The sequence below is a fragment of the Anastrepha ludens genome, chromosome 4 (assembly GCF_028408465.1).
Source record: "Anastrepha ludens isolate Willacy chromosome 4, idAnaLude1.1, whole genome shotgun sequence".
Classification (NCBI taxonomy): domain Eukaryota; kingdom Metazoa; phylum Arthropoda; class Insecta; order Diptera; family Tephritidae; genus Anastrepha; species Anastrepha ludens.
In genome coordinates, this window is record NC_071500.1 from 131,021,856 (window position 1) to 131,048,715 (window position 26,860).

General features: G+C 35.8%; 1 protein-coding gene across 1 annotated transcript; it reads right to left on the reverse strand.

The window, feature by feature from the left end:
• Window positions 1-23,190: 23,190 nt before the first annotated feature.
• Window positions 23,191-26,635, reverse strand: LOC128862007 (uncharacterized). Its single transcript, XM_054100382.1, has 3 exons — window positions 25,906-26,635; window positions 24,731-25,827; window positions 23,191-23,205 (listed from the first exon to the last, which is right to left on the reverse strand). The coding sequence occupies exons 1-3, from the start codon at window positions 26,633-26,635 to the stop codon at window positions 23,191-23,193; spliced, it is 1,842 nt and encodes a 613-aa protein (XP_053956357.1).
• Window positions 26,636-26,860: the final 225 nt, after the last annotated feature.

Sequence of the window (26,860 nt, forward strand, 5' to 3'; positions counted from 1 at the left end):
AATTTTTAATTAATATTAAGAGTCGAACAGCTTTAATGAATACAGTTCCATGCCTTGATTTTATTCATACTTCTTTATCGGAAAAATATTTCTTTATACTGATTTTGCTTTTTATTACCATTAATACCATTGATTTTGAATGCGATAATAAATTTACCACTAGTTAATTAGTAAGCGGAAAGCTGATGAATCTTTCGTTTCGCTTAAAGGAAGTGCACAAATCGCGACTCGGAGAAGTATACAGATATATGGCGTGTCCTCAACTGGTTCTGCCTGCGATCCACGTCCCGTAGTTATTTAACCTTATTTGAAACAGAGTCGACCATGTATGTGTGGTATCGAAGACTGGATGGAAAGAAAGCATGGTGATACTGATTAATATCTTACGCAGATAACCACCGGTCACGGCTGCTTCATGGAATATCTCCACCGTTTTCAGCTGGCGATTTTGCAAAATATGCCCTAATGCAATCAAAAGCGCAGAACATTTGACTTTTCATTTTGATCGCTTCGCACGGGAACGTGCAATACTTGAAAGAGCACTCACCTAGTCCTAACAGCCCCACACGGGACATGTGCTCATCCAGTGCTAAGTGGGAGGCGGGTCGGGCGTTTGCTGGAAAAATGATGGCACGACTTCAATTCATTGAATAAGAGCGTAAGACCCAGCAGTAGCAGGTACAGTTGCAAGTACGACACAGAAATGAACTGTTTCTGGATAGAACGACGACAAACGCTGACATTTGAGTCAATCACTCACAATAAAATCAGACAGAAGACAAGACGATAGTTCGTAAATTCTGCGCTATCGCATATTTTCCCATGTTCCACTTCCTTCAGAACCACCTATCAAACAGTGAGAGGAGTGGATACTATTCCTGGCGTAAGATCTTCATACGTCCACAAGAGAGGGACATGGATGCAGGTACTTGGTTGTGTCAATAGACATAATCGCGGCTCCACCTTGATGAAATTCTTATAGCGGTCCAAGGGTGGAAATCAGAATAGTTTGATTTCATTTTCAAAATAATGCATTTCCTTATTTTTTAATATCAAAAGCTCCCAACATTTTTTATATCTCCTATCTACTATATCTATGCGCTGGAGAGTGCGCGTCCTGTACGTGCATTTGACACTTTTCGTCTTATCCTCTTTGCATTGACGTAACAGAATCTCAGGTTGATGGCTTTGACATAATTCTGATCGGCTAATATCATAATTTCGTGGATTTTACTAGATGCTTTGTTGTTGTTCGCCCTTAACTAATCTTCTTCAATTCAATTAACGATGTTTTGCAAATAGCACAGCGCATCAAAGCTATCATTGCGCAATGGGTGAAATTATGCTTCATAATTTAATATGGAATATTTTGCTGCTTGCTAAAGTCAACTTAATAGTTCAAATCATTCAGATTTATGCAATTATTTACTAATCTTTGTAATTACAGTAGAGCGTCGATTATCCGAAAGTCGGTCATCCGAAACGTCGGTTAACCGAAAGGAAACATGACGTCTTTTACGGATATAAAGAATAAAAAAAAGTATGCACAAATGAAATAGAAACGTTTAATAGAAATGACTCAGAGAGCGACGCAAGGGAACATCAAGGTCGGCCAAGAAGAAGATAAAACAATTCTTGATCAACAAAGGTATTAACTTGAAAGATGCTGTTTACATGGCAGCGGAAGCGTGTGCTATTGTCAAAGCGACTACTCTAAAGAAATCCTGGAATAAGCTTTGTCCAGCAGTTGAATCCGAAGCTAGCCCTACATCTGAAGAACCAACAAATGGAAACTTTGTTTCAGAAATGGTTGAGTTGATAAAAGAGGTTTCAGGATTTGGAGAATGTGACCAAGAAAACGTGCATTAATGGCTAGAATTTAACGAGGATGATCCTGGCTACGAATTGTTGACAGACGACGATATATATATAATAGCACAGGTTAAATTTCCTGAAGATGACGACGATGAAAACGAAATTAGTGATGACATCGTCTCAGCTGAAAAATGTCCGTCCAATGAAGAAGCCTTTAAATGCTCTGAGACTGTTATTAAATGGTTGGAGCACCAAGACGAATGCCATTCTTTGCAGTTGCTGTCTTTAAAACACCTAAGAGATTTGGCGGCAAAGAACCGAGTCTCCAAATTTAAGCAAACAAATATGTTCGACTTTTTTTATATTAGTTTTGTATATGTGCAATCCCTACTTTAATGTGTATGTGTCCATTCATAATGTACTGTACTCTAGTGTATCATTAAAAAGCATTACATACATAGTATGTATACCTTATCCAATGACGTGTTTTATTACCCTACCCTCAACAAAGAACTGGAATTTCGTTTATCCGAAAAATCATTTATCCGAACACCCTCTGCACCAATTGTTTCGGATAATCGGCGCTCTACTGTATTTCCATTTATAGACACAACTTGTGTGACGACCTCTCATGGTGCACCAGCGACGTAGTTTAGGTAAGCAAACACCCAGCAGGTAAATTTTTTTGGTTTCAAGGGATACTGTTGCTATTTCGTCGCCGTCCAACTATCTTCTCAGCTTCTAGTTCTGTCTGGCGAACAAACAACAATTGCCTATCTAACTGCCAGCAACTTTTTATACAAAAAGATACATTTTTATTTTTAATTTTAGACTTGAAATAAAACCTAAATAGGCAATCTTTATATGTAGACTGCTAGTTGGACTCCAGTAAAAATTACTGTGGCTATTAACAAAAGGTTTAAGAATATATTCCACGATTTTTTATTGGCAAAGTATTCCCAGCTATTCAATATAAAATCCAATATCATTCAAATGGCTCAATCGACTAGCTTACGGGATGCCGTCTATGATATTTGGAGAAACAAGAAATTGATACAGTACCGCTCGCCACTGATTGTAACGAAGAAATGGTTCAGACTGCAGATCCATCAGCTTCTCCATGACGAAGCGCTCTTCAGTCCATCGTTCAAGTGAAAAGCGAGCCATTTTGTAAATGTCAAACCGCAAACGAAATTTAGATAACTCAAACTTCATTTAATTTACTGAAAAACATAGGATATTACCCTAAACGGGAGTAATAAATATATTTTATTTATTGCATACAAACAACAACAATGCAGATTTTATCCCTAAGTGAAATTCACCCCATAGTCCACAATCGAGTCTCACACGATGAGATTTTTTTAAATCTCGTTCAATTATTTTTGCGTAAATAGTTTAAAACTGTTTTATGGTCGATCTTTAGCTCCTGGGCGATGCTACGACTACTAGCATGCCGTTCAACTTCGATTATTTCTGTGATTTTATTGACATTATCTACATTATCGACATTCTCTTTAGCATCAGAAATGCCTGAACGGAAACGACGAAACGAAAATTGCACAATTAGTTGTTGCAGTATCGGCCACTTAAACACCAGTCACAGTTTCAGCGGCCTGGCTTGCATTTTCTCGTTAACAAAGCAATACCGTAAAATCTACCGAATTTTCTCTTTGTTAACACCATGTAACTCACAACTGAATGGTACAAACAAAAAACAGCAAAATATTTTTTTCACCTTGAGCATAAACTTTAAATTGTTTGATGCAAGCCTTCAACGTCCATATTCTACCATATCCTCTGCTTCCTACCGTCTCAGGCTTTAATTAACATATTGTGTTGAATGTTTTGTTTTAATCGATAGGCAATCTACGCATTTTCACATTTCAGCACTCATGAAAAAAGTTCTCAATTTCCTATTGGATTCTGTCAAACACAAGCACAAGCTCTCAAAGAAATATACACACGCACGTATTGTTTAATGAAGTGTGTAAGTAAAATAAATTGCGATTTTATGTAATAAAAGTCAATCACAATTTTCTGCTTTCATTACTGAGCATTCGAAGAAAAATGAATGCACTTAAAACACGTTAAAGGGAAAAAAAATATTTGAATTAAGGTGCCGTGAAGCGCAGATATTTTATTTAGAAATTTGTTTCGCTGTACTCCTTTTTACTTTTTAGTCTAAAAATACATATTAAAATTAAATATTTATAATTATAATAATATAAAATAAGGAATACATTTGGAAAGTAGGAGTGAGAAATAGTTTTCGAAATTGAAAAATGTTTTTACTTGTACTTTTTTTGTCACAACAAAACTTCATCGCTTCGAATTTTTTTTGAATATTTGGAGAAAAAAACGTCAAGAGCTTCTTAAATTTCTCGCCGGAGTAAGGAAGTTAATGTGTTGCAAGATAAACACAGAATCAATATCACTTTGAATTACATTAAACACAAAAGACAGTAATTCAATCGACCTCCTGCGCACGGCGACTTTAATCTGATTAATAACAAGCGGGGACTGTAAGAGGAAAATGGGGAGGGCAAATTCTAAAATCTTAGGGCAAATTTAAGAAATATTATTTGGAATTGTATTCTCAATAAAAACTTTCAACTGTTTTCTTTTATGTGGCGATAATTTTGGATTTGGCAATTAGTTTTGTTCTTATGTTTTCGTTCTTGTAGATACTCAAAGTCCATTTGGCTATGAAACATAAAACAAAATTGATATTTGATTCATGGTAGCTCTTTAGGTGTGTTAATGAAGGTGCTCATAGATCGCTTTGTAACAGTCCCAACTTCAGTTTAAAGTTGGTATTTATGTCCATACCTTTCACATGTGCTCCTTTCTATGTTAGCAGGAGTCCTGCATCTATTTTTTCGAATCGTGTCAGGCGCATCCCTCACTGATTTCTGCTAGCGTTTTACTCTTTTATTTAACAAGTCCTATATTATTTTCTGTTAGTTTGTTTTCGTGTTGACATTCTTTACGTATTCGTCATTTTTTTAAATCTAACAAGTTTTCTAATAACATTACGATATTATACGGAGGCTTTTCCATTACCCTCGTTCATAGTGCAAGTAAATCATACCTTGCCAACAGCTTTACAAGTCCACGTCTCTGAAAACTTAAATTGCTCTATTAATGGAAAAAACATGCACCAAGAAAACAAAAGCAAAACCAGCTTACAACTCATATATTTTCATGGCAACGACGAATATTGCCAAAGAAAAAGACGAAACTAAAAATGCGAAAAATGAGGCTTACATTAATAACTGAGCCGGCGGATGTGGTACACAGTTCTTGCGAGATCTTTGCACACTTTTGCCGCAGCGTAATTTTTCCTTGTCAAAATCAAAACTTTACTTCTTGTTTTCAACTTGCAACGCTTTTTGTTTTTCTTTTGTTCTTCTTTTTTTCGGTCGTATAGGAAAAGAAGAAAAACGTCTCGCAAAGAAATAAAATAGCAATAAAAGAGTCTATACACATTTTTCACAGTTCTTTCGAATATCAGGCGGCATGTGTCCTTTATATTTTGTTGCTAATTGACTCATTCAACGGCAATTAAATGGATCAGTGGAAAAGTTTATAGGGATTCAAAAAGTATAATTGGACACTTACATCATAATTTTATCAGATTTGTAATATGCGAAATGGCTCGCTTATTAGGAGCTGTCTATTTATTGACTTGTATGCCCCTTGAGTTAGAAAAGTTATGGAAGTTTTTCATTATTTGCGTGATGCTTTCGTTTTACGAACACTTATCCACAAAGTAAAGCGCATACAGTAATTTGTTTTCATCAACTTAAATTCAATATTCTTGGATGATCCTTGAAACGAAACAAATTTAATCTAAATTCGAATTAAATCAGCTGTTTAAGTTACAATTTATACCAACTCTATAACCGAAATAACAGTTTTATAATCACCAATACGAGTACAACGAATTCTTTTAATTATTCTACAAATACCTCTTACAAGCCTTTGATTTGATTTGACTTGTGACTTAACTCATAAGACATTACTTCGCAAATGAGAATTTCGGTATAAAATACATACAAATAAAAATATATAAAAAAATTGCTTACGGCCCTTGTGTACTAAATTTGCTAGTAATTAGGGAAACTGTGAATTTTCGATTCCAGTAAAAGAGATCAGACTTTTTTGTTATATTTTAAATTTTAACATTTTTTGTGCTTAATAAGAACCTTTTAATTAACATAAATCTTTAAAGAAAATATATTTATATCTTTTAAATATCGGGATACGAAGTTTCGGCGGTATAAAAACTATCACCGAGCCAGAGTGTTTTTAAACATGACCCCTAGTCACCCAAAATGACTTATCATATCAATTATTACTATCACTTATCATACCTAAGGGCTCAAGCAAAAATCAGTTCACTTAATCATTTTAAAGAAATAGCTTACTTGATGAGTATGTCTATACTTACTATGAATATTTTAAGCGAAAATACATATTAAAAATGTGTAATGGACTATATATATATATATACATATATAATTGGCGCGTACACCCATTTTGGGTGTTTCGCCGAGCTCCTCCTCCTATTTGTGGCGGGCGTCTTGATGTTGTTCCACCAATGGAGAAACTTCAAGCCGACTCCGAACGGCAAATATTTTTTATGAGGAAATTTTTAATGGGAGAAATACACTCGGAAGTTTGGTATTGCCTGCCGAGGGGCGGCCGTTATTAGAAACAACTTTTTCTTCATTTGGTGTTTCATCGAGATTTGAACCTATGTTCTCTCTGAATTCCGAATGGTAGTCACGCACCAGCCCATTCGGCTACGGCGACCTAAATAGTATAAAAGGCCTTAAATTATGAAACAGTTCTCCATGTTTAAAATTACAACAAATGGAGGCCGAGCAGTCAGGGCAGTACAACAACGGTTAGACAACGTAAAGATTGCTTAGTGCCTCGCTCGGCAAACAGCGAGGTGAGGTATAAAGTACGTCACGTAAACTCAATTAGAACATTTAAGGTCATTGCAGGCCATAACAGCTGAAATACCAAAGCGAACGTGTCTACTTAACTGCGCTAATAGCGATACCCCAGAATGAGCAGTGCATACAGTCCGTGCGGGGTGTTAAATAGGCAGATAGCGGAGGTGATATTACACAAGTACCGAAGAAACCTTTAGAGTTGGATGACTACTTGCATGAGTGGCTGTTTAAGAGAAGAAGCTTTATTCCTTTTAATTGGCAGACAAAATGACACAAAGTGAAAAGTGCACACCAACTAAGCTTACAAAAGTACATTTGTGTGTAAGTTGCAATAGGGGCTAGAGCGCCATGTTCTGCTGCCTTTGAACCACTATTTCAAAGAAATCAGAAGCAGAGAGATTTTGTTTTTGCAAAAATCTTTAAAAAAAATATATAATTAAACCACTAAACCAGTTATATGAAGAAAAATTTTTAAAGAGAAATTGTGGCCACTGAAGTTGTCCTCCAGTTTGTAAAATGCGTTCTGCACGGAAAATTTTTATTTAAAGACTTCGCTTTGTGATCAATGCATGGCTCTTAACTTAATTATATTAAATCTTTTTCCGGAACCTTTATCTGGAAACTTCAAGGTGCGGCATATAATAAAACGAGGAAGTTGAGAGACTTATTAAGGCGGTTTTCACCGCCGAGGGGTGGCACCTCTTGGTCGGAACAAACTCGAGTCATTCCAGTACGTAGAATCGGTTGCCATCGGAGTGCCCCTTACTTCAATCTACACCTATGCTGTTGTGACCCACTAAAACACACCTTCTCACATTACCATATTTTAACATAATTCAATAGTCCCTTCCCGAAACAAGTTTATTTTGACGCAAGAGTTGCTGGATTGATGAAGCTGTGAAAGAATGAACGAAACGGGCAAATCCACGTATAGCCGTAACGTTCGTTGTAGTCGTGCATGCACACTCAGAAGCGACCAGCAGACGCTTTGTCAAGTTTGAAATGCATGAAGCCTTGTGGTAGTAGCACGAATAAATAGGGATGGTGAAGCTTTTCGGCACGAAGTGCTTGTTTAAAAAAATTAAAATTTATGAAGAGCGCACAAACTTCTCATATATTTACCACTCTATTCATGGACGTGCTGGATAGGTCAGCAAAAGTTGAATGGACAATAGCCAGCCAGCATTTTAGAAAGTTTCTGACCATTTGCAATAGAGTGCGCGCTTGTACTCGTAGCAGCATAGCAACCTGAATGGTCTTTACTAGGTTAAATTAAATGTTTACCACGTTTCGTATACTTTATGCGCATTTTTGATATGCTTTGCTTTTCACTTTTTACTGCTGGCTCCAAGTCAAAAGCAGCAAGTGATTCAGTTGGCATGGAATGAACTATCAGTAACCAGAAATCCTGATCATTGAAATTTCCATAACATTAATTAAAAACAGTAAAAGTACAATCGGATACAGATTACTTCTTAATCGATCAAATTTGGCCTGTATTTCTGGCGGCTCGCGTTTTAGATAAAATGTGATCTATTGGTGAAGATTCATGAACTGCGTGGACAAAATGCTCGGCGTTTTAAGAATAATATCAATAAACTGTGAAAATAATTGAGTTTAGCAAAGAAAACCATCAGGTTTTTCTCTTAGACCAACCTGTGGATTCGATTACTTCTTTTGAATATTGTAGGACTTTTAACTGGTATTGCGTGAAGAATTTCACGCATAGCTACTCAGCCAATTCGAATTTGGTTCAATCGATCATATTGAAATATGGGCTACACTCGAAGCTTATGAAATAATCTACATGTAAACTTGATGAATCTATCATCTAAGCCATATGAACGTACTAGAAAAGTTACGGTTATTTCACATTAGCTTTACAGTCTGATATTTTTTATTGAGTGCAAACCATTATGATATTTTACGTGCGTTCAAAATTTTCTGAATGCTAATAAATTGATAGTGTTATCATGTATTTGAAGGATTCCCTTTCGCAAATAAATAAAAAGAGACAGTTTTAGCACAGTTTTAGGCGTGTTTTTATTCTAATGATATCTTGCATTTACATCTTTATCAAAAAATGTACATTTGTGATCCACCTTGGTACTTTGGACAGGCTTGGCGATAATTGGGTCCCTATACACAGATGCGACCATGGTCAAAAAGCCTTTCTAACCCTACCAATTATTCCCATTTTCATAGAATTCCATATCACACTAATTGGCCATTTGGCAGGGGCAGTGAATTGTAGCGTGGTGCCACATTGCACGCGCGCTTTACTGTATGTATCAGTGCCTCCAAGAGTGATCAGTTAATTATTGTTTTGTTGGTAGCAACTGTTTCCCGCCCACAGACCCTTGAAAGTTGATAACCGCAGCCGCATTTTCATCTTTTCCCATAATTACGGCAGTTTGCTTACTTGATATAGACTCCCGATTACACACAAACTTATGTAAGGACTTCTTTTCATTATCGGCTTGACTCCTCGTGCGCTTGCAGTTCGTAGCATTTACTGTCGATGTTCATGGATATTTCGCTCCCATGCTTGTACTATCACACTCTATGCTTTTATTACGTCGTTTGTTTTCACCTAAAAAGCCAACTTTGTCGGAATACTCTGCTGGCACCCATCTCTTTTCGTCTCATCTTATGAACAACTTGAAATCAACGTAGTCCTACTGCGGCAAGCGAGCTGTTGGTATAACGACAATCGGAGAAAGAATTTGTAGTTTTTCTGCCGATATACAAACATACATATGTAACTATGCCGTTTTTAGTATTGCTGACTTGTCATTTCTGATCAATTACTGCAAGTATAGATGGACGAACGACTGACGCAGGTTAGTTAGGTGTATTTGATAATAAAAAAATAACCGCCTAGGATGCTAACAAATTTTGAAGGCATGCAAATTAAAAATGTATTTCGTCCACTAAGGCAAACTGATTTCACATCTCCTTACTTATTTCCATCAGTGAAGCCCTATTTATTTATATTTTTTTGAATATTTTTCAGTACATCATAAAATAGTATACACATTTGTCAATCTCGGACATTGACACGAAGCAGAACATTTGTAGTTAGCTTCCGTTATAAACGTAATTTGCGTCGTAATTTCTCCTTCTTATTTGCGCTCATTAAAATAGACACTTTTAGCCTAAATAGCTTATATACGACCATCAGGTAATGCCATTTATGAATTAGAAACAAAATTGCTCGAAAATATTCTTTCCCATTTCACAGATGCAAGCAAAAATAGAGATTACTTTGGTAAGAAGGCGTTACGATCATTAAAATAGTAGCGGAAATTCTTTTAACATCAACTTTCACATTTTACTTGCTTTTTAATACAAATGAATTTTCTTTTCTTTGTTTATTGTTTTTTCAATATTTGTATTATATGTATGTCTTACCTTTGTATGGTATTTATACAGATATTTCTTAGTACTGAATTTGTCGCTTTACTTATCATTGTATGTTATTTTACGTAAACCAAACCAGCTCAAAAGCACGGTTTATATTTTTATTTATGGTTGTGTTAGGTTGGCATTCGACAAATAGGCTAATTTTGCGCAGTCCTTACTTTTGGCCGTGGCTTATATCATATTATGTTACATATTTATTCACATAATATTGATTAGTTTGCTCTGCTCACTGCTTTTGCAAGTGCAAGAATGCAAGGCAATAAATGTCATAGGTGGCTTATAAGCACATAATCAAACTGTTAGGCTAGCAGACAAGTTTACTGCGTCCATTTATTGATGAGAAGTTTCGGTGCCGCCGGTTGTTCCATTTCAATTTACCCCTCTATCCTATTGTGGCCGCAAAAGATTAAATATCACTTTTTTCCTGGCCGTCTTCTTTGCCTTCATGTCTAAACATGTCGCAGATATGGGGAGACAGGCTTGTGTGAAGCGACGAAACATTGGTCGGTGCCCAAAATGTGTATGTTCATCTATCACAAAATGGCAAGGTAAGTTAATCTGTTTATCAAGCAATCGTTGACGTATCTACAAAGGACGAAGGAGATGCGCATACAGATAAACGATTTGCACACATACATATATACATATGCTCTTGTTTGATTAATTAATTTAAGCAATGAATTGCGTCGTCCGATTTCCAACTCTTTGCAGAATAACAGTTTTGCGGATGACTTTGCTTACGTAGTTTCTTTTTATTTATTCTCACTCATTTGCTCAGTCATTGCCAAACACCCAATTTATTTCATAATTAATCGTGAGATTTCTATAATTAATCAAATGAACATCAGAATTTCATGAACTTCGGTTTTTAATCATTGCCGTACCAACACACGATCACTGAATACACAGAAAGAAGCGACAAAACATAGCCCAAAAATCATCACCATGAACACATCCTCTTGGAGTATGACATTGTGTTGAGGTTTTTTGACTTGTAATTGGTTGAGTGGCTTTTCGAACTTTAATGTTCTGTAAATGCTTTTTGTCCGTTTACTCATTTTTCTACGATATCCTTTTGAGAATTTTAATTGATAGACGGTCGCGTTTTCGAATCGAATTGCAGATATTTTAAGGAATTTTGTTCCTTATCGATTTGCCGCTGATATCATTTTAAAGTTGCCAGTGTTATACCGAATACGCTCTAAAAAGTTTCTTAGTTCAAATTATACTTCCTGAGAGAGAAATAACTAAATTTGAAGCTCAAATAAGAAATTTGTCCTCCATTTATTTTGACTGGGCAATGGTGTACAACTCCTTATTAAAGCAGCTCTTATCTTCTCCAAATTCGAATAAATTACATATTTTTCCCGAAATACGCTCATTGATCCATCAACACCAACAAAATGTCTAGCAAACAAAAATGTTATCTTTTTTGTGTACATCTATTAATTATTTAAGGGGACAGATACCTGTAAAATTGCGAACTTTTTTTTTTCATAAAATGTTAATATAATCCTTTAAGAATATGTCGAAAAATTTTAGAACGTAAATTTAAGTATTTCTTACATTAATATCGTGAACCGTGCCGACTCTATTCTTTGCGTTCGAGCGCTGGGAGAGGTATAGTTATGTATTCAAACTTTAGATGCGTTTTTCTCAAAACTATATTTTTCGAATTGGCGTACACGATAACTCGAAAATTTATTGACCGATCTCCCTGAAATTTTGTACACATCTTTTTTATGATATTACTTTCTATGTGAATTTACAATTTCGAAAATTTGTCGAAAAAATAATTTTTTCAAGGCAAAAATAGTAGGAATTTTCGCCCCAAAATTTATTTTTTTTAAGCATTTTATCCCGCGAAGTTTTTCCCCCATTTGTTTTTAATTCATATAGAAATTATGACATTAATAAACAAACAATTTTTTTGGTTTTTTGTATTCAGGTCACTTGTACATGGAAAGAACAGACGACATGCAAAATTAACAAAACGTTATGGCCCACCTACAACCTCAAACAAACATCAACACTGGCAAACATGAAACGACGGAACGCCTGGAGACTCACGGCAGTCTTAACGGACTTTTGGCAAGGAGAGCAACAAGCAGCCAAAATAGGCATCCCTCACAACCCGCACTGTCGCAGTTGTAAACAACCTGGGGAAAAGGGAAACAATTTTCCATTTCCTCTGTGAATACCCTGCCTTATGGAAGGAGAATATCAACCGTGGGCAAACCACTGTTCGAGAGTCTCGAACAGCTACCTGGCTTAGACGTGAACGACCTAATAAGGTTCTAAAACGGCGCAGAATGGATATAGTCATGCTTTAAATAACCGTTAAACAAGTTGGTAACGAGAATGTGGAAACAAAATGGAGCAGAAGCTCTAGTTGGATTCTGGATGAATCACCACTTTAACCAACTAACCAACCAAAAGTTGACGGAATTTTGGAACACAAAAATTTAAAGAAATATTCGGCCAATGTGCGGCTCTCTTTTGTCCGCTGTCGAACCGTAATTGAATTTAATTGTAGTTGAACATGGCCAAAGCCGAAGACCGGTCGTTCGCTTTTGACAAATAACACTGTGTGACAAAAAAAAAATCAAATATACTTTTATGGAGACCTAGCACAACTTGTGGCTATAGAAAAACTAAACAAAATGGTATAGGAGAAATTTCCAATACACCCCCAAAATCTCATTTTATGGCCATAAAACCGTTTTTCAGTAGGTTGATGTGACGAATCACTCCTAACTTCGCCAATTTCCATCCGATTTCGAATTTGTTTTTTTAGTTTGAAAGAACAAAAACAAGCCTTTTTGACAGTGTGTTGACAATTTTTCTGAAATGACAAATGACGAGACTGTAGGCGGACGTACTTGGATTTTTGTTATTTTTTCTCTATTTTTTCAACTTTGACATAATTTTTACGATATTATCCGATATTGAGGATTTATTTTAGTACACTAGTGTTATAGTAAATTTAATTTTTTTTTAAGATTTTTTTTTTTTTTTTACTAATTTGGTATGTAGGCATCGAAGCATGAAAATGATAACAAGTGTCATTATAAACACATAATATTTATTGGAGTATTGTGCAGTGCAGCACTGTACGGTATGGTACGGTTCGGTACGGTGAGTGCATAACGGAACTGGTTCCAACTTTAAAAATGCATTGGAAACGGCCCTTTGGAGTTTAGTATGGCACGGTACATTTGTCATTCTCTTCATCACTTTTGAATGCTTCTCTGTAAGAAATTCGATGATCATCATTCATCTGAAGTCGTCATCAACTAAATTCCTTTGTTTAACTCGAGAAGCGAGCGTTTCAGATTGTCTTCACGATAGAAGTAAATCACGAGAAAACCTGATTTTGATACAATGTGTCGTTCTGAAGACTTAGAACCAGACGGAAAGTACTCTTCATCATTATTGTTATCAGTTTGATCATCATCAGCAATGAGTTGAACTTCCTTCAGTTCCTGCAGTTGAGTCAATCATATCATCATACGGGGTTCTTAACAGTTGCAACATCAGCATACTTTATGTGCTTTCGAGTTTTATAATGATGACCGTTTTACAAAAATAACAATCATCTGGTTTATGATAAGGCTGATGATGCCACATCATCGGAGAATATTGAGAAATTCGACTTTTCTGGCAACGTTTTGATTTATATCTCTTGAATTTCAATGAAACAAACAATAAAACTTTGACGTTTTAATAAGGTTAAATTATAATAACAAACTTCTTTTGTTAATCAATGTACAGTGTTAACTTTGGTACACCTGGGAGCTTTTTCATATTTCTATTGAAAAAAAAGTGTGTGATAATATGTCAGATATTTTCGTAAGTTTTAACCAGTTCTGTTGTATGCAGTACAGTGTACTCCTATGCATACATACACTGAAGAGCAAAACTGTAACAAAATGTAATACTTTCTATTTCAACACATTTTTTTTAGACATGTTTTAACAAATCAAATATTTTTTTTGCATAACTCAAACCGGTTTGGTGTCAATGCAACAACAACAACACTAGTAGCAAGCAATAATGCAAATAAAGACAAATGTTACAGTTTTGCACTCAACCCATTTTTTATTTTTTACAATAAATAAAATAAATATTAATAAGATGTCCAATATCCTTTGGATTTTTTCAGCTCGTGGATACGATTGGGCATACTTCGTGTATACCTCAAGACAAAGTCAGTCGGAATAGCATCCCATACATCGCGTGTTCGCTCCCACAGCGCATTAACTCCACTGGGCGGACTTGAATATTCGGCAAGCTTCGATTTTACATGACTCTATAAATTTTCGATTGGGTTCATGTCCGGTGATTGTGGAGGCCACTTCAAGTTACGAAATTTTTGGCGTTGCATCCAATTTCGTACAACATGTGCGGTGTGCTTAGGGTCATTGTCTTGCTGAAAAATTACTTTTTCAGCAGCAAGACCCATACTTTCCACTACACCCGGCAGATTTTGTTGCAATATGGCCAGGTATTCCTCTTTCCGCATTATACCGTCTATTCGTACTAAAGGACCCACACCATTTTTGGAAATGCAGCCCCATACCATAATGGAGCCACCACCATGTTTTACTGTCTGCTTGATGTGATGTGGCTGGACTGCATTTGGGTCTTTAACCCAATACCAGGCCCGACCATCTGACTGAAATCGATTGATTTTGGTTTCATCAGTCCAAATAACCTGCAATCGTTTTGAAATTTTATGAAAAAAGGTCTTTTATAATCCATTTATAAAGACGTACCTGATCCCAATCTTCAACTGTCCAGCTTTGGTGAGACGCAACAAAATCCCGCCTCAACCGCACATGTCTTTTTGTCAGCATTGGCTTGGTTTTCTTCTCCGCTGCCTTTAGCCCCAGTTTTGACAGGCTGCGCCTGGCTGTCCACTGACTGGCATCAATATCCAGCATCTTTAGTGCTTCTTTGGGAGTGACCGCCTTGCTGCTTGTTACCAAATTGGCCAGATGGCGGGCATCGCGGTCGCTTATCTTCCTTGGCCGGCCTCCTTTGTTACTGGGAAAAGCGTCTGGTACATTTTTCCGCAGCCTTTGCACAGCCATGTGGCTCACTTCGAATTTTTTAGCTATTTTTCTTATAGACTCGCCCTTCTTCAGCAAATCAATTATTTGGCGTTGTACTTCCCGATTTAACATTTTGTCTTATTCACGGTCACGTTTATAATAATTAAAAATCCACCAAATATATAATTACGAGAAAAATAACGGAAAATTTTAAAATTAAGAGTGAGTGCAAAACTGTAACATTTGTCTTTATTTGCATTATTGCTTGCTACTAGTGTTGTTGTTGTTGCATTGACACCAAACCGGTTTGAGAGAGAGAGTACATACATGCCAATAAAGTTATGTAAAAAAAATATTTGATTTGTTAAAACATGTCTAAAAAAAAATGTGTTGAAATAGAAAGTATTACATTTTGTTACAGTTTTGCTCTTCAGTGTATATACTCCAATAAATATTATGTATCTATCATATAATAACGCATCAAAACACGCCCTTATTCCGATTTAGCGTCAGTTATACCTACATACCAAATTAATAAAAATAAAAAAAAATCTTAAAACTCACACAAATCTAGGAATTTTAATTCAATTACAGTCAAATATAGCTCATTCGACGCAAAATTAAATTTACTATAACAGTAGTGTACTAAAATAAATCCTCAATATCGGATAATATCGTAAAAATGATGTCAAAGTTGAGAAAATACAGAAAAAATTCCAAATACGTCCGCCTACAGTCTCGTCAGTTGTCATTTCAGAAAAAGTGTCAACACACTGTCAAAAAGGCTTGTTTTTGTTCTTTCGAACTAAAAAAACAAATTCGAAATCGGATGGAAATTGGCGAAGTTAGGAGTGATTCTTCACATCAACCTACTGAAAAACGGTTTTATGGCCATAAAATGAGATTTTGGGGGTGTATTGGAAATTTCTCCTATACAATTTTTCTTAGTTTTACTATACCTACAAGTTGTACTAGGTCTCCACAAAAGTATAAAATCACTGTCGCACAGTGTAATCAATTTAAAAAACAATTCTTTGCGAAAATATATTAATCGTATGGCGAGTATTTGCGATAGCAACAAAGATCGATACCAGCCTCTTCAAGTATATGTTCGCATCACAGATGGACAAATACAATTTTTTATCTATCTGCGAGCATTGCAGAAAGTTTTCGTTATTCAAATTCGGATTTAGGCTAATTTAAAATAAAAATTGGCTTTAAGTTAATTTCGTGAGATTCGGAATAACGAAAATCGAAATTAGAAACAAGAAATTAAAATAATTACAAATATATAACTTAGTAATATTTTCGAATTGCCTGTATTGGGACCAACATTTTATTCTTTTGCCGATTTTGTGACTTTGGGGATTTGTTAGATGAGGAAAGAGAAATTTTTGACTATCGCAGTGCCAACAGATACAAATTTTTTTCAGAAAGTTAACCTGTAGTCATTTTGTGGAAATAGAAAGTCACATTTGAGAATCTGTTGTATTTTTTTGTATGCAAAGAGTTCTACTCCAGCAATTACTTACCGAGCTTACAAAAGCACAAGCGGGCAGGAAAACCAAATGCACTTTTGTCGCTGTCACACCCCACCAGCTAATGAAATAATACATACATTTGTTTATATCCATGTGTGTATTGTAACACAAGTGTAAACATGATAACTTAACTACAATAATTTCTACACAGCATAAGTTTACTCGTATAGACACAAGTATGTATTTACGTAGGTCCATACTTATATATGCATATGTATAAGCTTACCAAGGCGAAGAATTCTCATACATCAAATTAAAGGAGCAAATAAATGAAAACACTACAGAATTTGGGCAGCCACAATTGTGTGAGAGGATACTATAATATAATATATAATATATATAAATGCTGCACAGGTAAACTATCGCTCTCATTTTTATTTCGCTACCCAACTAGGTACATATAATCATAGTTTGTAAGAAACACTTGAGGAGATAAATTTCCTCTTGCTATCGAATCTCAGTATTGTCAACTGCCAGGTGTAGTCCACAGCCACAAACTTGCTTTCCTTGTACTGCTAGTTATTTAGGCTACACGCTGGGTTTAGCTGTTGTTGATGTGCCTATAAATTTCATTTACACTAAGTACACGTTTAATTAAGGATGCCAACTCACCAAGTATGCGGTTTGTTAACAAGCCAGATGGCTAACCAGTAACCAGTTATCCAATTGCCGCTGAATGCCAGTTAGAGCGTAAACAGTTGAAGTGCTGACGCCAAAAGCTGCTTAGTTGCATTCGCCTGAATGGATTGCGACGACTTAAGCCATTATCTCAAAGATATGCCGACGAAATTCTTCACGTTGCGTTGTACTCATAAGCACACATTTGCACATGTGTGTATGTGTATCGTGCGTTACTCGACAGGTAGCTTTTCGGAGTTTACAGAAGCATCATCACACATTGAGGTTTTGCTTTGGAGCTATTTTACTGTAGAAATCCTGTTTATTCTACATTTTAAGCAAAATGAGCTGTTTTCCTACAGCCTAATAAATTAATCATTAAAAAAGTTTTTTGTGGCCCGTACAAAAACATATTACAAGTACTCTAGTAAAATGTGGTCGAAAAAAATGGTACAAAAAATTAATTGCGCTTCAATTAGCGTAAATATTTTCATGAAACAAACAAATTACGAACTAGTCAAAACGGATATAAATATTTGTAAATATAGGCTTTTTACCATGCTGGTTTTATGAATAATCAGAAGCCAACTTGTTTTTAATTCTTTTTATTACTCTTTTTACTTAGCTAAATTTTTTTAATAAGTTTACCGAGTCTTTCCATATTATACACAACAACAGAAATTAGCTGCATGCAGACTCGAATTACCCTTCAATAATACTGATTGCAATACTTAAATGAGTGTGATTTTTTTTTTTGGGTAATTATCTAATTGCATTTTTGTTTGCCGCGTATAACGTAAAATTTTATCAAAAGTCATAAACAAGATAAATTATATATTATTATTATATATTATTATACTATTATATAAATTAAACTATATGATATACACACATAAATTCACATTTAGTAATTAACGGCCAAATATTTCTGGAGATATATAAATTTGCAAAACTTTGAAACGCATAACTTCGCTGTTGCCACCATAAATGGTATAGTACACTTATTCATATTATCAATATGCAAATGGAAATATCCAAATAACTTCAAATCTACTTGTATGCTTTCCTGTACTACAAAAATGTTTATTATATTAAGTTTTCTTGACGGGTATTTAAATACCATTTAACTAAATTTCTTTGGAAAATTATTTTGAGTTATATGCATACATATACTCAAATGCACACAACCACAGCAAACATTTTCAATGATGCATCGCGCCATTTCATTTGCCTGTGTTGAAAGAAATGCCCTATGCTTCCCCATTTGGTATCAGTTAAAAAGTTTTCACAATCCTATTGTAATATCTCTCCATTCTCCCTCACACAAGAGTTAAATACTTTTTTGTGCAGTGAAGTGAAAATACCAGAGGCGCGTGTAACGAATGAATAAAGAAATCAATGATGTGACACAAAATAATTTGAGTCATAATTCGCGGTGCGTCGCGCCAATTTGTTTTGGTTATTACTTCCTCCTCGGAAGACTATTCCCTAGAAATACCTGTAATACTGGAATAAGGTAGCTTCGGAAAAGGCCCCTAGTGTCTTAGTATTTCTCACTTTTCTATATTGAAATTAGTTTGAGTTGGGGTTGGCCTGATGTATGAAGGTTGAAAAGAATGCAAATATAAAACTAAATAAATTTGTTTGCGATTGGGATAACAAAAGAATCATAGAAAATAGTATACAGTTTAGAAGTAACGGTAAGGGCTGGAAAGCAACATATGATTTTCACTTGAATCAAAATGGAAATAAGGAAAGAAAAACATTGAAAATATTTCAGTAATAGATTTGGAAGCCAGAGGACCTACTCATACTTATATATAGAGTAAAAAGTTGTTATGGATAGCTGTTATAGTCGGTTGGGCAAAAGCAAGCCTCTGGGTGGATTCATGGCAGAAATCTAGAAAGTTTTTCGAACATGCATATCTTCACTATAAAAATGTTTAATATCGCTTTATAAAAAACAATAGTACTCCGACCATTTTAATACAATGACAATGACGTGGTATGTGTTCTTGTACCTATAGGCGCTTCTGAATAACTTTTTTTTACTAAATCAAAACAATATTTTGAGTGATGGAAATTTTTATTTTGACTTTTACGCGCTCCATTGATTGTCTGTTTGTATACTGCAGCTATGTATATTAGTTCACAAGTCTCTAGATTGACGTCCGACGCAATTACAATAGCAAAAATTGTAAATCTTTCGAGGGGTGAGTAATTTTGCTCCACCTTGTATATATGAAAAAAAAGAGTTTGCTAAGTTGGAAGAGACGAGCGATTTTATGTTCCTTTTAATAAACAAATAAATAATTAATTCAACTGGTACGAACTTTTAGGTAACTCTTATAAAAGCGCTGTATACCAGTGCTTAAGCCCAGTTGACATTTATTCCACTATGTATAATTGCTCTTCAGCTTTCCTATCCCTTAAAACAAAAAAGAAACAAAAATGCTGGCATGCCTAGATGCACATATATACTTGTGTGTTTGGCCACAATCGTAGATTTACAAGTAGCAAATTCTTATTCTCTCATTCCATTTACAGTTGGCACACAATTCCCATGATGTTTTTCCAACTGCTTCAGACTTAGCCCGTTTGCTATGTATTTCGACTAACTCTGATGTGGCTCCTACGATTCCTCCCTTCCTTTTGGTTATGTTTTTAATATGTTTTACAATAATCCACGCTGACATAATTTACTGAAAAAGAATTGGATATTTAAATGTTAGCCATGTAAGAGCGGATCCTATGAAATATATCGCAGACCATTCGTAAAGTTAACAAACACGACAAACCAACATCCCGTATCTGGTGATTAAATGCGCGTAAGCGTTACTCAGTTCCTATATAAAATTGCAGTCATTAAAACTCGGACAGCTAGTTCGTAATGGGTTACAGGGTAAGCCCAATGGAACATAAAATATACTATCCGAAAAATAAAGGAAAGTATGCGTCAAAAAGACTAGTTCGGTACACCACTCTCTCTCATGAGTTTACTGTCGAAAATATTCACAGAGAGTATATTGAAGATGGCGGAATATAAATTCTACGATTAGTAGACGAAGGCTTCAAGATATTAGCTTAACTTCTCGACGTCATGCCAAAAAATCACCTTTAATATATTAATTCCACTTAAATATGTATTTGTGCGTATATAACTGGCGCTTACACTCTTTTTGGGAGTTTGGCCGAGCTCCTTCGCCTAATTGTGGTGTGCATCTTGATGTAGTTCCACAATTAAATATATACAGAGCAGTTATGTCATAAACCGTTACACAGCTAGTCAAAAAAAATATTAATAATAATGTAGCAAAGATTTAGATTTGTGGTTTTCGAACACTTACGTATGTCCGCAACCTTAAATTTCTGCAATATCGAAGTTTAAGTTATGAGCGAAATTTAGCCACTATTGGCTTTGATTGCCTAATACTTCGTGCGTTTTCGTACGACACTAAATAAAACTGTTTATGTTTTTAGCGTAGACTGACATTTGCAAAAAAAGTGTAATACTCGTAAACTGTTTTATGTGCAGAAACGATGATTCAGTGGTGTGTTTATAATTATTGTTTCGTTTAGCGAGGCTTGTTTGCAGGGCTTACCTTATATTTCCGAGAATGTGAGCCGTTTTATACTACTTATCGGAAAGTTACATTTAATTGTATGTTTAGTTATAGAATTTTTTACCACGCTTTTTCAATATATGCAATTCGACTCACCCTAGTGCACGCACATTTGCTCAACGGGTAGGAATTAGACTTGCAATAGCGCGGATAAAAATCTGTATCCGTATGATTTATTACTTTGCATCGATAATGTAACGCACAAGATTGAATATACATATCCGCATTACTGTATTTGCACGTATGCAAGATCAGAAATTTTTACAGAACGTTCCCAATCTCTCACCTGCCTGAAATTTATGTGCGTCTAATACCCTATTGTGTTCCATAGGGCGCAAGGGCACGTTTCGAATATCGGAGAAATAAGTAAAGCGTAACTCTTTGTTTTAATTTGTGAGTTAAGCTCGTACAAATACAAATACATAAACACATATACATAGAAATCGCAATAAATGAGATTTGGCAAACCTTTTTGACAACAACAAAAAAAACTACACACAACCGCTAGATAGATTCCCCTTGGGTCATGCGTAGTTGCATGAACAACATAACACATACGACTTCTCAGAAGCGCCTCAGAATATGGCGGATATGAGCAAACACCTTGTGGCAATGATTAGTCAAGTATAAGAGCTAAATGTAACATGATGCGATGGGTATACTTCGTACAGGGGTATATTTTCTGAGGATTGTGAATAAAATGTGTTGCGTTTTACTTCGCACAAACAGTTTTTGAAAGTATCGTTGCCTTACGTTGCACACATTATAATAAGGTGTTCACCATCAACATCACCACGCATTGCAACTTCGCTCACAACTGTCCTTAAGATTGCACTAATTGCTCAGCGGCAGCCAAAACGCCTCAAAGTATGCAAATTTTCTGCAAAGTTTGCAAATTTTCAACTGTCAACAAAGCTCGAAAAATTCTTGGAATACAAAAATTTAAAAATTATAAAAACGAAGTGGGGCAAAGCCGTCAGAAAAGAGCAAAGTTTGTATGTAGTGTGGTCATAAAAAGCATAACAACGTGCATAGCGGCAATCCGGTGTCATTACGTCCTATGATATGAAACTAAGCACTTAGCAGAATTTTGTATAGATGTACTTTGCAATATTAAAGAATACATTTTTTTATGTCACTTGTTTTAATTTACTTGTGAAATAATCGATATATATTGTAATATTAAGCAGTTTTGCCGTGGCGCGTACATGTCATTATGCTAATAAATAAAATCTTACCTTAAATTACTTATAAGTAAGACGTAAAAAATACGTAAAAAATTTTAAAACAACAAAAATATGACACAACTGTATAACTTCTCACAAAAACATTTTTGGAAACCTGTGAAAAACGAAAGAATTTGCAACAGAACAAAATTACGAAGAATATCTTCAAAGCCATACATTCAGATTTTAAATGAAAATGAGCTCACATATTGTACGTTGTTCCTACATTCACGAATGTCAAAATAGTGTTGATTGTAAACCAGAAAGCATATACGCGCAAATCGAAGAAATCGAATACTTCTTTTAACTGCCGTTTGTGCCACTCGTAGTACATGCCATTTTAAGGCTTCAATGCAAGTTAGGACATTCTTTTTCATAAAGAGGGTAACATGGGGAAATTAGTGTTTGACTTAAGTAATAATTCTTTGCTGCACACAGCTGAAGATTCTCTATAAACCTGCGACTTCGTTGTAATTGTTTACAGGTTCACTTTTGCCCCACCTTCATACATGCCAACTCGAATACTCTCCAATATATCAATGCATGTCCTCTTTATTTTTATATCCAAGAAGCATTCTTCATTCCATAAAATTGCTTATAAATTTTTGTAATGGGTTCCGCCTTTACCCGTAATCGTACGAATACATTCTCACATACGCACACCAGAACTAATCAATGGATGATAGTCTTCCACTCAATTCTTTCTCTATAAATCAGTCCATGCTGCGTTCCGTTGGCAGGACCCGTATGAGGGGTGTAAAAAGAGTAAGTGGAATTTTTATACATGCGAGAATTTGTGTTTGCAACCATATTTATATGTATATGTGTACTAGGGATGCCTATATTAGGGAGACATTTTGATATTGTTAAAGTAGCCCCGGCATACACCTCCGGGCATAACTTTTTCAATACGACTAAGTATTCATTAACTGAAAACATTTAAGCATATCATAAAATGAAGAATTTGAAGCTTGGGATAAACTGAATTTTAACATCACAAATTTAATTTTAAATTGTATTTTAATTTTAAAGAAGAATTAAAAATTCAAATTCAAAAGTGTCTTGTAACTTTTGAAAGTAATAATAAATATAAAAAAAATATACCAAAAAGGAACCTCTCAACATATTTATTCTACTCGTTAAAACAAATATAGGTATTAGGTAAATTGGTTCGAAAAGCCAAAATGTCCCCTTAATAGAAGAAATAAAAACAATAAAGTATAAAATTCAGTTTCGTTAAGCTTTTGAACAAAAAACTTAAATCCTGCAGATAAATAAAAAAACTAATACTAAATAAAGAAAATTAAAAATTACTTAAAACCTTATGTAGATTTTTATTGAATTTCATTGTTTCAATGGACATTTATGGGTTAAGGTAATGTAAACAAGCTTTTGATATAAGGAGTCAGCCGCTAGCACACATTGTTTCCAAGTAAGTAAATAAAAACAAATTTCTGGGAGATCGAAAGCTTTTATTCTAATCAAATTTTATAAAAAAAAGTTTTTACTTCTTCCAATTCCATAGTTCAAAAGTTTTGGTATTCCGGGATAAAGACCCGGGACATGAAAAACAACCGTGACTCTCGTCCCTAATGTGTACGTAGACGAATGCGTACGTCTTTGCTACGTGCCTACATGCATGCCAATTGATATTTATTGAGTATTTGTGGAACGAATCATCAGCATTTCATTGCGCACGTTTATATTCACATCTGCGGTCGAATGGTTGAAAATATTTTACGATGCTCAGTCATATCTGCATTTGCTTATGTACATACAGGGGATGAATTATTTTTTAAAATATACTCATACAATTTTCTATAGCTACATTCAATATCATCTGAATTATTTACAACAATTTTTTTGTTATGGACAAACAATTTCATCTTCCAAAGGGTAATATTTATTATTATTTATTGCACTGGGCAATTTATGTATGTAGAACTATTACATATATATTTTTTATTACGAATGAAAAATCAATCTAAATGTGAATTAACTACGAATTCCGTTACATGAATACTTTAAAAATTTAAAACTCAAGATTGAACAACGAAACGCAGAAAAATGGATAGGCTGATCCTCCCCGAGCTGGTATTTTATCGAGATTAAAATGGCCTTCGTGGTTTGAAAATGGTTGCAAGTATAGAACTAACTTATTTACTTTTTTACACATTTCACAGAAAAGATAGAAGCAACAGTTAAGAGGCCTATAAAAATATGCATACTTAAGTCACCAGACACCAAACTTATTTATCCTCTACTTATCAACACCGACCTTGATTCTGAAATATATTAAAGAGGAGGAAGGACGCAGTTTATATACTCGTACAATGATAAATGTATACATTTTCGTTGATAAATACGTATCACTTCTAATGTTATCTTTCTCATTGGTCGTTAATATGTCCCTCTCAAACTGTTTTATAGCTTTATTATTAGGTCGTAACTCACCTGATAATCCATGGAGTTCCCATATCCCATATGATTGCATGAGCAAGAGCAATGTTTGATATGCTGCTCCAATTCATTATCGATAACATGCTGATGTAGCGACGCCAGTGCTGTCACAGATTTTTGGTCTGTCAGCATCATATTGGACACTGGCGCTGAGTTGTGGCAATTCCCGTCATTATCTGATGGGATGCATAACATCGAGGGAAGATGTGGGAGCTCTGGATGGCTGTGTAAATGTAAGTTCTGAAGTTGTTGTTGCTGCTGTTGCGTTACTTTCTTGTCGAAACGGCCTTGTACATTTAATCCGACTACGTCAATTGTTGATTTAGATAGCACATCTAGTCCTTTTATTGGTGCTGTCGAGGCCGTTTTCTTGCCATCAGTCATTGGATTTGTAATTAAGGTGGAACTTTGTAGAGTACAATTCCCGCCATCAGCATTCAAACCTGCATCAAACTGCGTACTCATATCCAACGAGTTGGCTTTCAGCATATTGCGAACGCTTGAACTGTGAACGCTTTGCCCTGTTGTCGTGCACGACCGGCTGTTACTGCTGCTGCCACTGTCATTGACAGAGGTTTCTGCTAAACTTCTGCCACGCTGAAGCGTCGGTGCAGTACGAACACCGTTGTATGAGAGGCTCTTTCTTCGCTGATGTTCGTGAAAAGCTTTAAAAGCAACAGTTTTCTCTTCAGGCGTAAATAATGGCGCGGGTAATTTTAAGGGATAACGCGATGATAATGGAAGAAATGTGCTGCCGTAGCCACTTTGGGCCACATTTTTGCCACCATTTATTTTAGCTGTGAACAACGGTGGGGGGGTGGTTTGGGGGGTTGAGTGTTCTTTACATACCATTCCATTACTTAATATCGAATTCACTGAGCCTGCAGAATTCAACGGTCGTTCGTTAAGTAAATAATCAATATCTTTTGATACGCATTCGGTAACAGCCTCAGCTACTTGTGTATTTGTTTTGTGAGTGGTGACGGCAGCGGTGGCCGCCGACAGCATAAGACGCATCATTTCGATCGAGTTCGAAGCCAATGGCACCGTGCACGATCCGGTCTCAGTAGCACTATCGTCACAGTCTACATCTACATACGATTTCAACCAGTGGTCAGAGTTGGTTTGGCTACCGTTGCCGCTGAGGTTGTTGGTGGTGTCCTCGGAACCAAACTCATCAGAAGTGTTGGACTCGATTTCTACCAAGGAAGAATTCCACCTTTTGCGTTGGCCAATGATCGAAGCGGCAGTAGAGTTGGCACCGTACTTCCAGTATGTATTGTTAGTTCCAAGTACACGTTTCAGCGTCTCTCCAGCCTCTATTTTGCAATCCTTTTTCTGCTTTTCCAACTGCTGAAGAGTCTTGAAAGCCTTTCGTACCGGCTGGGTTTGATAATGTGTTTCGCATCGTCTAATCGGCGGTGGCGTGTAGACGGGGGAAGCACTGAAAGACCGAGGCGGTGAGCCCGAATTACTAATCGGGGGCACATTGGGAGCCTTAGATTTCGAGGCGGCAACTTTTTTCCCATGGGCACTGCTACGTGCTGTCAACGAATTCGCCGAAAGCGAAAGAGGGCGCGTGAATTTTAAACGTCTGCCACTTGCGTTATTGCTTGATATGTTCTGTTGCTGCAGAAGAAGTTGACGCCTTCGAGCCGCCGCAATCAGATTACATTCATTAATAGTGGGCAATTTCAATATATGCGGATACAGTTGCGCATAGGTTAGTTTCGGTTGAAATTGCTGCTGCTTCAGTTTTTGGGTCTGTTGCAGTAATCTTTCACCTGTCGGTGGGGATGGGGGCTCGAATATGCTTCTTCTACTAAGCGCGAGGAATGCTTTTTGTTCCTCTTCTTCGAGTGCCTTGAGAGCACGCAAATCCCATTCACCAGATGACATTTAATAGCGTCGGAGCGCTTACACTCGGCAAACTGCCAGTGAAGGAGCGACGGTGTGCGCATGTGAACAAAAACACAGATCAGGGCATTACTTATATTTTTAACCTTTACGGTATACTATAGACGGCGCGAGTCTTTCTGAACCACTGAAATATTTGCATGTGCACCATTTAATAGTTGTACGTTTCATAGCAGCTTAAGAACTATTATTGCCTAAAATGTATGC